Below are 13970 nucleotides of genomic sequence, written 5' to 3'. Positions count from 1 at the left end.
GCTGAGTTTGATACAAGTCCCCTACGAATATAACCAAAGGATAGTCCTCCAAAAAACTAATGTTACAAACAAACGAAAACATAGAGTTAACTTAATTGTCCTGAACTTATCCAGGGCAATAAACAAAGACATACATTTGTAGGATGAACACTTTTTGATTCCAACTGATTGTATTTTTGAGTAAAATATAAATTCCTCCACTAGCATCGAGTAATTCTCATATGTAAAATCCATACAGACACATTTCCTGCAAACATATGATCAGTGGCTTAGGCTGCGTTCCAAAATTAAATTTCTGATTAGACTGACCTAAACCCGGCATATTCCAGGGTACTAGCTTGCCCCAGGGGTTACTTCAGTAGTTCGGGATACTTTGCAATGTTACTGAATCCATTCACTGTGCCAGCTACCCAACTCACAATTAGCTTATCTCCCTGCTCAGGGTCCAGAGCACTCACTTAATCCGACTCCATAATATTCATAACTCTCTTCCCTATGTGTCTATCTACAGAGATAGTGATGTCCCTCAGTTTACTAGGCCCCCTCCATATTGGGTCCTGCAACTTATCCTGAGAGTACAGCATAGAACCAATACGCTTAGACTCTATGATAGGCTCTACACAAAAGACATCAATTCCCCTTTTCCAGAAATAATCTACATTTCTACAGAGTCTCCAATATCAGCAGACTCTGACTTAATAAATACATTGTCAATATCTCAAATCTGATCTATTCGAAATTGGACCCGATTCAGGACCACTCAGGTTCTCTTTAGCGTTTTTGAACTTTGGCTCAGATCCATTCTAAGGTCTGCAAAGAGGAAATAGTTGATGTGCATCCCCATTGAGAGGTCTATCTGGCTTTGGTTCATGCCATATAGACTTTTTTCCAGGGGGGAGAGCTATTGATGTCATCTCCGAATCCCATTCTCCACTGGAATACCCATTTGATCAACTTCAATCCCTAAAGAGCCATGATTCATCAACCCACTTCCACAACCACCATCTGGACAAACCTCACACTTGCAATCATAAAACACATGAATAACGTTCCCCATTATAGGGTACTGACTCCTTTATCTGACAGTGTTAGAACCTTACTCCTCCACAGCTTTGGATGAAATAGAGGGAATAGAAATTTCAGAACAACTCAGCACCAAACACAAATACAAAGACACATTGTCTAACAATTCAGTATTTGTAGAGGAGATAGAAGGTACAGATTCGACAGGAATACCTTCAAACCTTAGTTTTTTTGACCTACGTTTCCAAATTATTCATTTTTTTTCCTCTTCCCCTTAGGCAGATTTGTCATAGGGCTCCCAGAGGTGGCCCACACACCCTGTGTAGGCCAATTAGAAGGCACTAAATAAACTGAACAAGAAGGAAATGAATCCCACTGGGGAGAGTTGCCCCTTTGGGAAGATGGATGGAAGATTCTTGACAACAATGGACTTAAACACAGGAGCGCTATCCGTTGTTCCACAAGGGACTGACATTCTGACTGTGCTGTGGGGGCGAGAACGACGGCCCCAAAATATGTTTTGAAACCCTGTAGTACAAACGAGGTGCTTTGGGTCTCTGTGAATCAGGGTCCATGTCACCTCTCATTGTTCAACAAACGACGATGATGCAATTCAGGCGTGCAAGAGTCCTCTCTGTGGGATGCCTTGTCTAAATCTACATAAAATTGACATTGAAATGTTTCTGTGAAAGACATTCACAGACAGTTACTTTGCATAGATTTTGAAATACTGCAGTGAAAAGGGTTCTGGCTATCAGCCAAACTGAGGTATCACAACAAGTGCATCAGTTCATTTTATAAAAAAGATTGTGCAGACATTTTTACAACTTGTTGCCAAAGACCGTAAGGACGAGTCTCTGGCACCTCCTCTCCGTAGACTCTGGTGATGGCCACACTATACAGACATCACTGAAACTTACATTGACAACATGTGTCTATTATACAGGTTTGCACATAACCAATCAGAGTGGATGCACTCAACAATTTAAGCAAAAAATGTCCACAGAGTTTATGTCCCGTTTGGCAAATCCTTATAACTATCCTTATAGTTATTCAATAATAACTTTATTTCGGCTGAAACCCATAAAAGTATACAATAAACACCATATCATAATTATACAATAGACCAGTTATGAAGAAGAAATGAACAAGGAGTACCACGTAATACATTAAGAGACCCTGAATAAATTATAAAATCACATAGTTGTTAAAACAATGCAAAACAGATATCAATCTTAAAATCTTAAGATCTTAAAATATTAAAATATTAAGATATTAAAATATTATGGGCCACTGCATCTTAATTCCAATCAGTAATCTGCTGCTACGTTAGAATAATTTTAATCTAAAATCAATTTATAAAAATGCACAATTATAACAATTCTCTAGTTCTTATAGCCCATGCATTTTGCAAGTATCTCGCAACTGCAAAGACTACCTTATCAGTTGTATCAGTTGCCAAAATGCGTTATGACGTATTGCATTCCCTTATCCCCATTGACCTGCATAACGGGATAATCCACTTCTTCCTGGGGATCAGATATCTAGGACAATAAAACATGAAGTGTGCAAGTGACTCTAATTTCTCCTGGCAATGGTGACAAGAGGTCAGATTGCAGTCCTCCATACTCCATCTCGGAGTAAATGTCTTAAGTGGGAGAATCCCTAATCTAAATTTAATAAAGAGGGTTTTGGTGTAAGGAGGGTTTACATTATCCATATAGGCCTCAAACTTAGGACTACATTTATGATCCAGAAACTGTAGGGTCCGGCTACCTTGGGTTTTTTTAGACCAAATTTGCAACAGAATAGTCTCCCAGTAGCGCCTTGTTATGCGCACTTTTACTTCCTTGGTCAAGTTGCGAGGATCTCTCCACACCTCCTCCATTTTAAGGAGTTTACTCATGTCTCTAATATATTTAAACCAGGGAATTTTTGATGCACAATCACCCACTAGGAACTCATCTGTTGTTGTTTGGTAGGTGGACAAATATTCAGAAGTCCAGAGATGGACCCAATACATAGGAGGTCTTAGAGCAATTTCATTATGAACCTCGTTTAAAGTTAAATCAAATCTAAGGGGTATGAGAGGGGTACTCATCGGCAGCCGCAAAAAATTAGGTATAAAGCGGTTTTCTACTATCGTCAAACACCTAGAGTTAGAGTGCCCCCAAAGCTTGGCACCATAAGCTGAAGCTGCCACTGCCGCTGCTTTGTAAACTGTAATAGCAGGTGAGATCTCCCCTTCTGAAATATTAGCGATTTCCCTCCCTATTACTGCTGACCTCTATCTAAGAACTGACAAACTCTTCCCAATCTGTGCCGACCACTGTTGGTCATCTGCTAACCTAATCCCCAGATAGTCAAATTGGCTGACTTTCTCTACCGGATAGCCTGCTATAGTCATTATTCCCCTAAATGATTTATGTGGGTTAAAAGCCATGAACTTTGATTTAGTTGGATTTATTTCAAGTCCTCTCATGGAACAAAAATTAGAGAAAGCATCAAGTTCATTTTGTAGGCCCATTGAGTTCTTGAAATTAATAAAGTATCATCAGCAAACAATAAAATGGGGACTGAGGCTCCTGCTAGCTTTGGAGCATCATGGTTACAATGCATCAGCTGGTCCACCGCACCATTGATAAAAAGATTAAACAATGTGGGGGCCAGGACACACCCTGCCTGACCCCCCTATCAACAGATATAGCTTCTGTTAAATCACCACTTTGAGACCAACGTACCTGAGCATAAGTCCCCTCGTGTAGGTACCTAATCAATCTCAATAATTCTTTATCGAGTTGGTAGCTCTCCAGAACATTCCACAATAAGTCCCGTGAGACCATATCAAAGGCAGCTTTTAAGTCAATAAAAGCCACATACAAGTGGCTCTTATTGGGTGACAGGTATTTACAGCAAAGGAGATTGAACCTAAACGCCTGGTCTATTGTGCTCACTCCTTTCCTAAATCCTGCCTGGAAGTTGGAAAGGATAAGAGAATCCTCTATCCATGTCTGTAGCCTTTCAGTACCAGTTTGAAGAATATTTTTTGGCTGACATCAATTAAACTTATTGGCCTATAGTTAGTTGGTTCGTCCCTTGACCCTTTCTTAAAAATAGGGACTATAATTGCTCCTTGCCACGTGGGGGGGAAGTCCACCACCCCTCAGTATCTCATTACTGAGCGCATTTAGATATAAAGACCAAGTTGTCGGTCGAGACAAATATAAATCGCCTGGGATACCATCTAGCCCAGGGGCCTTCCCTTTACGAACTGATTGGTGAGCCAAAGCTGTTTCTTTTAAAGAAAAGAGGTCCAAGTCAAATTTAGGTAGTGCAGCTGTCCCAACAGTTGGTGTATAAGAAATAAAGGGCCCACTACATTTTGATAAAGGAACAGTAATATTACTAATTTGAGCCACTCTATATAGGTTTTTGAAATGTGACGCCCAAGTTTCTGGCTGGATTACAGGGTAGTTCTCCCCGTTTTGGGAGCAACCTTTACCTGTCACTAATTTCCAAAACAGTTTAAGATCCTTCTCATAAAGTGCATCTACCAACCCATTCCAATATTTGGTTTCCCACTCTTTTTTAGCATTTTTCAATACTGTTTTGTGCCCAGGCCTGGTTACCCTTATAGTTATTCACCAAAACTAAAATATAAACAAGTATATTTCAAATCCCAAGAGGTTGTATACTCACCCGAAGTCTTCTTAATCTCACAAAGTAAGTGTAGGACAGTGTGTATTGCGAAGCATGGCGCCAATTCATCTCAACATTGCTTGGTTAGCTCGCATGCTGGTGGTGAATCTAAAAGGAGGACTACAAAAACATTTTTTTTTAAATTTCAGTAAATAGTGAGATGGGACGAAGTAGAGGACAATATATGAGAATCGAAGAAAAGAACCAAGATGTGACACAAAAGGCAAGACATGGGGGACAAATGAATGACAGAAGAAGAAAGTTCAAGAATGGTAATGGGAAGGGGAAAGGCTCGTAGTACCAGGAAACAGACATGAGAGAAACGTAAAGAAGTCACCAACTAAACACAGAGAAACTGCATCATTTGACAAATGCCTGAAAACTGATTAGTTTGTTTCTGGATGATATCAGTAAATAGTTGTAAGTAGGAGAAATGTCCATGTTTGTGACAAATATTGTGCCACAGAACTGAATATCTTAGTCATAAAAAACTAATTGCAGTTTTCTGGAGATGAAAGGACAGTGGGGTTTGCAACACGACTCGTTTTACTGGGGCTTCACCAATAATCCTTTCCGTAGCTTCATCACTTTCTTTCAACTAATTTGTTTTGCGTTTTTTTAAGGTTATACTAATGGTTTTAAATGGGAAAAATAGCCGGTTCTAATGATTTCTGCGCACTACAGGACACTTCTTTACGAGTCATATCTGCTTATTTGTTTGTTTATTTATGATAGTGTGTTCTGCCTTTTAACACATTGTTGTCTTAGAAAATATAGGCCATATCCATATTTAATGATTAGAACGATAATTCCTGATATTGTACGTTGTGATCATTGTGTAGTATAAATACATACATTATGTGAGAATAGGTATTAAAGTTTAATGAGTACACTGGGAGTAGGAGCTTATCTTACGAACTTCATATCTTTTTTTAGTTTTCATGCTGCAGCCACTATTAGCAGGCTTGTCAACCTTTACTCCAGTCACTTTACCGAGATTTCCATTAGATATTAAAACGTGCAGCTCCTATAACAGCTGTGCACATGGCAAATTTTACCATCCACTCTTTCTCCACACATAAAATATACATTATTCAATTTGTAATATTAGAAACTTCAAAGTCAATGATTGAAAATTGATGGAACCCGTGTTACCAAGGCCAGGGCAAGTTAAAACACAAGAAAAAGTACAAACACTGTCAACTAACAGCATAAACACACACAGACACTCCATCCACAACAAACCCCCAAAATCAGTCTTCATTCTGAAACACTTTCACAAACATACAAGCTTCACAACACATACAGCACTTATCAACACCTTTACACGCCAAGAAGCAAATACTCAGTTACTCATTTTATTCAATTTCCCTCCAATGTATTGTTACACAACTGTAAACATTCTTACAAACTCAACATACTTGGCGTATCATTCAATTTGTATTTATACTATATATGTGATGGAGTAGAAGCTGAAGTTAAGGTAAAGCCTCGAATTTCATATATTTTAAAGTTTGTGTTTTGCAACTATTAACAAACCTGCTAACATTAACCCTCCTTTAACTTTATAAAGTAATGTCCTAAAGCCCACATGAAAGCATAAACACAATGGCAGTGACTGAAGGCCGGGGAATCTCGTTTTGCAGGTACAAACAATGGAATGCCAGTGTAATTGCCTTTCATGGTTTTAATATTTCAGGTGAAAATACTTTTCTAGGAGAAGCATGTAAACTAACATGATAAATGACTGAATTCCACATTGTGCCATGAGATGGAGCTAGAGAAACAATTATGTAACAAAATTGCACTGAAGCTGCCATAGCAAAGCTTTTCTACAGACGGTTTCGGAAATTCAATTTGGTTTCAACCGCAGAAGCTCCGGATTTTTTGCAACTTTTATTTTGATACCTTTAATGTTTCGTTAATTAATTTAGAGAGAACACAAATCAGTTAATAATATCAGTATCTGGAGTTTGTGGTCTACGACGTAACTTTTTTTAGATGAGTGCACTATACAACTAATTTGCATTCCGAGTAGTTTGAAGAAACCCCCAGTAAAATTGCTGAGCTGTATGGTTGTGACCCATAAACATGGATGATGGTTGGGTATCATTTAAAAATTAATTTGAATTACAAAAATAAAGAACCATCTCATTGAACTACCGCAGTTACGAGGTTCATACGTAATCATATTGCTTTGGGTGTGTAGTGTGTAATTCTGCAGTTCGGAGGCAGTCTGCGTTGACTATATTTGCCTGCCTAAATGGGTCAACGGATAGTGTCCGTGTCTACAGAGCTTTTATCATCCACACAAAAAAGTAATACAGTAAACCGGATAAATTCTGCACCGTTTATTACAGAATTGGTAAACTACAAACTTCGTACGAAGCACTATATAAAAAACAAACTACTATTAATACTATAGTGTTTGATGTACTTACTTTGCGTGAAAAAGACTTTAAGCCATACAAAAAAAAGAAGTAATATGAATTCGGGAACCATTTACAATACCTGCAATTTGCGGCTGCGGTCCCTTTGACCGGGTCCATGGAATTTCTACATGGTCTGCACTCGTGAGCAGAACAGAAGAGCTTTCAGAAATGAATAGTCATGTTCTGTTGTAGCATCAAAGAAAAACTCGTAAGAAGCATACTTCTCGCCTGCATTAGAAAGTGGGAGTACCCTTTGCGTCAGACACGTCAGTGGGAGTGAACTTTTCATGGCAGGTACAGCACTGCACGAGTACTGTCCCATGTCGGGGACAACAGCCATGCTGGGTTACACTTTGTCAAAGCGGAGAAAGGCAGCGCTGGGAGCACTTTATGGCGCAGGATAGATACATTAGATGGGGGATTTCCCATGTCGACACGGTATCGTGCCTGCCCCCTTGATGTGTACGGTTTGGTTTTTGGCACAACGGCGGGTGGATGCCCTTTTCAGACCCACTGGGGCTCCCGCTTTCTCGCGTTACACCCACCGGTGCGCGCGCACTTCACGCCAGGTACAGCAGAGCGCGCGCTCTCTGAAGTCGGGGTCAAACGCCACACCCGGTTACCTTTTTCAAGTCGAGGAGATAAAAGGCTAAATGCGCAGAGCCAGGAGGTACAGGACTGGACGTGCACTTTCTTTTGTCAGCGGTTTATCAAGAAGTACCATGCTTACGTCAGACCCACAGGGGTGCACATTCTCATGTTACTCGCAGAGTACGAGTGCTCGTTCTCATGCGGGGTACAACACTGGACGTGTGCTTTCAAATTCGCGGGAAAGACGAAACATAACACGTGCACGGTGCATCTTCTCATGTCCGGACAAGGTTGGACTCTCAAATTTCCGTGCCACACGTTCCGCCTGCAGTGTACAGGCTCATTTCGACCACAATGGAGGAAGTATACTTATGTCACGCAGCGAGAATCCACTTCTTCGTGCCGGATACAACACTGGACGGCACTTTCTCGTGTTATGTACAAGACACATCACTGAACCAGTGCTTTTTCGTGTCAGACTGCCCAGTAGGGATGCCCTTTTCATCTCAGACCCCTGCAATTGGACTTCCACTGGGGTCAAACATGCTAGTCCGAACACAGGCATGTGACATCTATCGGAGTGCAGACAGCTAGCAAGTTTTCAGACTGCTTATGAATGACACTTCCACGATCTCAGCGCGCGCGTGAGCGATTTTTCAGCAACAATGAGTGACACTATCGTGACTGAAACCAACCAATAATAATCATATCAAGAGATAAATATTACGTTATTTATTGAAACACGCAAAGCTAAAAAAAACTCTGAAGCTGCTGTAAAACCACTAAAATGGAACCGTAGTGGGTGATTTTATTAGAAAGCAGTCCCTGCAAAATCGTAAAAATATTTCCTAACCTGTAGGTCAAGTAACTGCAATTATCTGCTCGACCTTTGAGGAAGAGGAAGCTCTATCTTTTAAAGCAGTTTAATCATGGGCAGAACTAAAATAACCGCACACGATAAATTGTCACGTGAACGATACTAGAACGCAACATTGAAATTCTGAGGAGTGGCGTGGTACGAAGTGGAGTGGAAATGTTTGGAATTATGTGGCATGGTGTGGAATTATATGGAGCGGTGTGGAGTGGAATTATGTAGTGTGGAATTGTGTGCGATGGAATTGTGTGGAGTGAAATTATGTGTAGTGGAATTATGTTGGACAGAGTAATTTTGTGCCATGGAATAATGCGACGTGAAGTGGAATAATGTGGAGTGGTATTATATAGTGTGAAATTGTGTGCAAGGCATGGAATTGTGTGTGTGGCATAGCATTGTGGGGTGTTGAGTGAACTATGTGGTATGAAAATGTGGAATGACTGGAAAAGTGTATAGTAGAATTATGTGGTCTGGAGTGGAATCATGTGGCATGGAATTGTGATGCATGGACATGTGTGGCTTGCAGTGAAACAGATGTGTAAGATGTATGGCGGAGTCCAACTGTATGGCATGGTGGGAAACAGTAGAGATGAATTATGTGGTGTGGAGTTAAATAATGTGGTGCAGAATTATGTAGCATGGAGTGGAATTATGTAGCATGGAGTGGAATTATGTGGTGTGGATCTGTGTGGCATAGAATTATGTGCTGTGGAATATAATTGTGTGATGCAGAGTGAAATTAGGTGGCATGGTATGGAATGTGGTGTAGAGAAGATTTATGTATTGTGGAGTGGAATTATTTGGTGTGGAATGGAATTATGTGGCATGGAGTGGAACTATTTTGTGTGGCTTAGAATTGTGTTGCATGGAGTGGAATTATGTAGCGGGAAGTGGAATTATTGTGGCATGGAGTGAAAGTCTGTGGTATGAAGTGGAATTATGCGGCTAAGTGTAGAATTATGTGGCTTGGAATTATATGTTAGGTGTGATTATGTTGGTTGAGTAGAATTATGTTGCATGATTTGGAGTGGAATTTTGGGGTATGCTGTAGAATCATGTGGCATGGATGTGAATTATGTGGTGTGTAATTGTGTGGCATGGGGTGGACTGAAATTATGTGGCATGGAGTTGATATATGTGGAACGATGTGGCCTGTAATGGAATTATGTGGTGGGATGTGGATTTGTTGCTGTGAGTGGAGTGGAATTCTGTGGCGCAGAGTGAAATTCTGTGGCATGGTGGTGAACTATGTGGCATGGTGCGGAACTATGTAGTGTGGAGCTGAAATTTGTGGCGTGGAATTGTGTGGAATAAAATTAGGTGGCATGCCAAGGGATAATGTATTGTAGTGTGTAATTATATGGCATAGAGTGGAATTATGAGGTGTGGAGTGCAATTATGTGGTGTGCGATGGAATTGCGTTGCATGAAGTGGAATTATGTGGCATAGTGAAGAATTGCAGAACAGTGGAATTAGGAGGTGTGGAGGGGGATTGTATGTCGTGGAGTGGAATTGTGTGGCATGGGCTGGAATTATGCGCTGAGGCATGGAATCGCATGGCATGAAGTTGACCTAAGTGGTGTGGAATTGTGTGGCGTAGAGTGGAGTGAAATTATGTAGCGTGGAATTGCATGGAGTGGAATTAGGAGAAGCAAAGTGGATTTGTGGGTAGTTGAGTGGAATTATATAGCATAGAGTGAATTTAAATAGCAAGCAATGTAATGTGACATGGAATTACGTGCTGTTGAGAGCAATACCACTGACCTGGTCAGTGCACTGCTCTGCCTCCCGTGGCTCCACCTTGCAAGTAGAGACCTTTCCCTGGCTCCTCTGAACTCCTGACCCCTGTCAGGAGTTCAAGGCCCTCCTCCAACTGCAGGCTTCTGCCTGCACCTCCTCCCTGGTGTCTAGTGGGAGAGCTCTGTTTTCCTACTAGGTTACTTTCTGCCTCTCCCCTCCTTTCCTCCTCCTTTGTCTGCTCTGCTTCTCTTCTGTCCCTTTGTGCTCCTTTTGCTTCCCTACTCTCTTCCTCGTTTCTCTCACTCCGCTCTCCCTCTCTTTCGCTCTCCGTCCTCTCTCGCTTCCCCGCCGATGCTGCCCGACCCCTTTTTGCAGCCCCAATCCCTTTTTTGTGCCATTTTTCACCCCCTCTCCCACCTCCCAGCTGTCCTCCCTACTTAATGGAGGCCGCTGGCACACCAAAGGCAAGCCCGTCTGCACCCGTCCGCGCATGGACCGCACCCAACCTCTGGCTCCCGCGCCACGCACGTCTTCACTACGACAACGCCAACCTCCATGCCCTCAACACCGGCTGCTCTCCCGCCTGCCTTAAAGCCTCCTCGCAGACCACCCACTGACCCTTCTGCTGGAACTGCACCTTCACCAGCCTCCACTCCAATGACCCACCCACCAAGGCAGGACGCAACCATCTCAGATGTATCCTCCTCAACACCCGCTCCGTCAACAAGCATGCAATAGAGCTATGAAATCTACTCAACTCAGCCTTCCCATGCGTTGCCTTCCTGACCAAGACCTGAATGAACCCCTCCTCAGCGCCTGACATCGCCATAGCCATCCCGGACGGCTACAAGATTACCCGCAGGGACCACTCCAACAAACCAGGAGGAGGCATCGCCATCGTCCACAAGAACACCCTCAGGATTACGACCAGCACCAAAGACACCCTCAGCAGTGCTGAATACCTACACTTCCAGATCCACACTGACCCGAACACCACCCTCTGAGGGACCCTTATCTACAGGCCCCCCATCCCCCGACAGCAGTTCAGCAACACCTTCTCGCATCCACTGACTACATACTCCACAGGGACTTCCAACTTGAGAACACCAACGACAACAACACCGCCACCCTGCTTGACAACCTCTCCAACCTCGGCCTCAAACAACTCGTCACGACACCAACCCACACCGCAGGACACACACTCAACACTATTTTCTCCACCAGCAATCACGTCTCCTTCAGCCACACCACCGAACTCCACTGGACAGACCACCACTGCATTTACTTCTCCTTCAAGAAACCCACAACACACCATCACCCACAACAGATCCCCCACCGCAGTTGGAACAAGGTCACTGAAGACCAACTTACTGTGACCCTCTCCTGGAACCCACCTATTGACACCACCAACACTGATGCAGCTGCCCGCAACTTCAGGCAATGGGTCAACACCTGTGCCAATACTCTCGCCCCAATCAAGAATCCCTCCAACAGACGCACCGACAGAAAGGCCCTCTGGTTTTCCGCGACCTCCACGAATCTAAGCAAATCTGCCGAAGACTCGAAAGAAAGTGGCACCAAAATCAGACTCTGTATAACCACACAACCTTCAAAAACGCCATCCGCAATCACCACCAACTCATCCAAGCCGCCAAGAGAACTGCCTTCAAAGACAGAATCAACAACAACGCACACAGCCACAAGGAGCTCTTCAAAGTCGTGAAGGAACTCTCCAACGCCAACGCCATCCCAAAACCTCTGCAACTCCCTAGCCTCCTACTTCCACTGCAAGATTGCAGACATCCACGACAGCGTCAGCACCCAGACCCCCCCCGGCAACCACCAACACCACAGATTCACCTCCAACCAACCTCCTGCTCTCCTAGACCCCCTTCAACGACAACACCACCATCAAAATCATGAACACCATCCACTTCGGCTCTCCATCTGACCCCTGACCTCACCACATCCTAAACAAAGCAAGTTCTGTCATCGCACCCCAACTATGGAAGATCATCAACAGCTCCTTCTAGTCCGCCACCGTCCCAGAGCGCTGGAAACACGCCGAGATCAACGCCCTCCTCAAAAAACCCAAGGCAGACCCAAAGGACCTCAAGAACTTCCGGCCTATCTCCCTGCTCCCCTTCAAGGCAAAAGTCATGGATAAGTCTGTCAACAGACAACTAATCCGCTTCCTCGAGGAGAACTACACACTGGACCCTTCCTAATCCGGATTCCGCAGCAACCACAGTACCAAAACCGCCCTCATCGCTGCCACCAGAACCATACTGGACAACGGCGAAACCGCAGCACTCATCCTCCTGGACCTCTCGGCCACGTTTGACACTGTCTGCCACCACACCCTACGCTCACGCCTCAGCAATGTGGGAATCCACGACAGAGCCCTGGACTGGGTCACCTCCTATCTCACCGGCACAAACCAGAGAGGCCACCAAAATCATCTGCGGCGTACCCCAGGGTTCGTCCCTCAGCCCGACCCTCTTCAATGTCTACATGGCCCGCTCGCTAACATCACACGATCCCACAACCTCAACATCATCTCATACGACACCCAGCTGATCCTCTCCCTCACCAAGGGCTCCACCAAGACCTACCTCCACGAAGGAATGAAGGTCATCGCCGAATGGGTGAAGAGCAGCTGCCTCAAACTCAATTCCGACAAGACGGAAGTCCTCATCTTCGGCTCCACCCCCTCCACATGGGATGACCCCTGGTGGCCTGCCACTTTTGGAGCCTGTCCGGCTCCCGCCGACCACGCATGCAACCTAGGATTCATCTTGGACTCCTCATTATCCATGACCCAGCAAGTCAACGCCATCTCCTCCTCCTTCTTTAACAACCGCTGCCTGCTCCGAAGATCTACAAATTGATACCCACCGAAACCAGAAGAACAGTCACCAAAGTCCTCGTAAGCAGCAAACTGGACTAAGGCAATGCCCTCTATGCAGGAACCACGACCAAACTCCAGAAGAGGCTGCAACGCATCCAGAATGCCTCTGCACGCCTCATCCTGGACATCCCCTGCCACTGCCACATCACAGACCACCTGAGAAACCTGCACTGGCTCCCAGTCAACAAGAGAATCACCTTCAAACTTCTTACCCACGCTCACAAAGCACTGCACAACAAAGGACCAGAATACCTCAACAGATGACTCTCCTTCTACACCCTTACCCGGCATCTCCGCTCTGCCGACCTCGCCCTCGCAACCATCCCACGCATCTGCAGAACTACAACTGGCGGTAGATCATTCTCGCACCTCGCCGCCAAAACGTGGAACACTCTTCCAACCCACCTGCGTCAGACCAAAGACCTCCTTACCTTCAGGAAACTTCTCAAGACCTGGCTGTTCGAGCAGTAGCAGCACCTCCCCCCTTCCTCAGTGCCTTGAGACCCTCACGGGTGAGTAGTGCGCTTTACAAATTCATTATGATGTAGCGAAGAGTGGAGTTGTGGTGTGGAGAGGAATTGTGTGGCATGGAGTACACTTGTGTCACATGGAATGCAGTTGTATGACGTGGTGTGACTGTCGAAGTATGTAGCATGGTTTGGAGTTAAGTAGTGTAGCATGGAAGTATGTAGCATGGTTT

At 44.1% G+C, this 13970-nt stretch overlaps 1 protein-coding gene across 8 annotated transcripts in view; it reads right to left on the bottom strand.

The window, feature by feature from the left end:
* FLT3LG (fms related receptor tyrosine kinase 3 ligand) overlaps positions 1-13970 on the bottom strand; it is an 823185-nt gene that overhangs the window by 442305 nt on the left and 366910 nt on the right. For 6 of the 8 annotated variants that reach the window (XM_069200831.1, XM_069200833.1, XM_069200832.1 and 3 more), the window contains one exon: positions 4723-4842. In XM_069200831.1, coding sequence (XP_069056932.1) covers positions 4723-4791 — 69 coding nt within the window. In that variant the 5' untranslated portion in view covers positions 4792-4842. Of the gene's footprint in view, positions 1-4722; positions 4843-7233; positions 7677-7777; positions 7860-13970 lie in introns of those variants that run through there. The other 2 variants (XM_069200830.1, XM_069200828.1) reach the window with 2 other exon arrangements.

This window comes from Pleurodeles waltl, chromosome 7 (assembly GCF_031143425.1).
Source record: "Pleurodeles waltl isolate 20211129_DDA chromosome 7, aPleWal1.hap1.20221129, whole genome shotgun sequence".
Lineage (NCBI taxonomy): Eukaryota > Metazoa > Chordata > Amphibia > Caudata > Salamandridae > Pleurodeles > Pleurodeles waltl.
The sequence above is the reverse complement of the archived record's forward strand: the minus strand, read 5'-3'. Positions and strand labels throughout refer to the sequence as shown.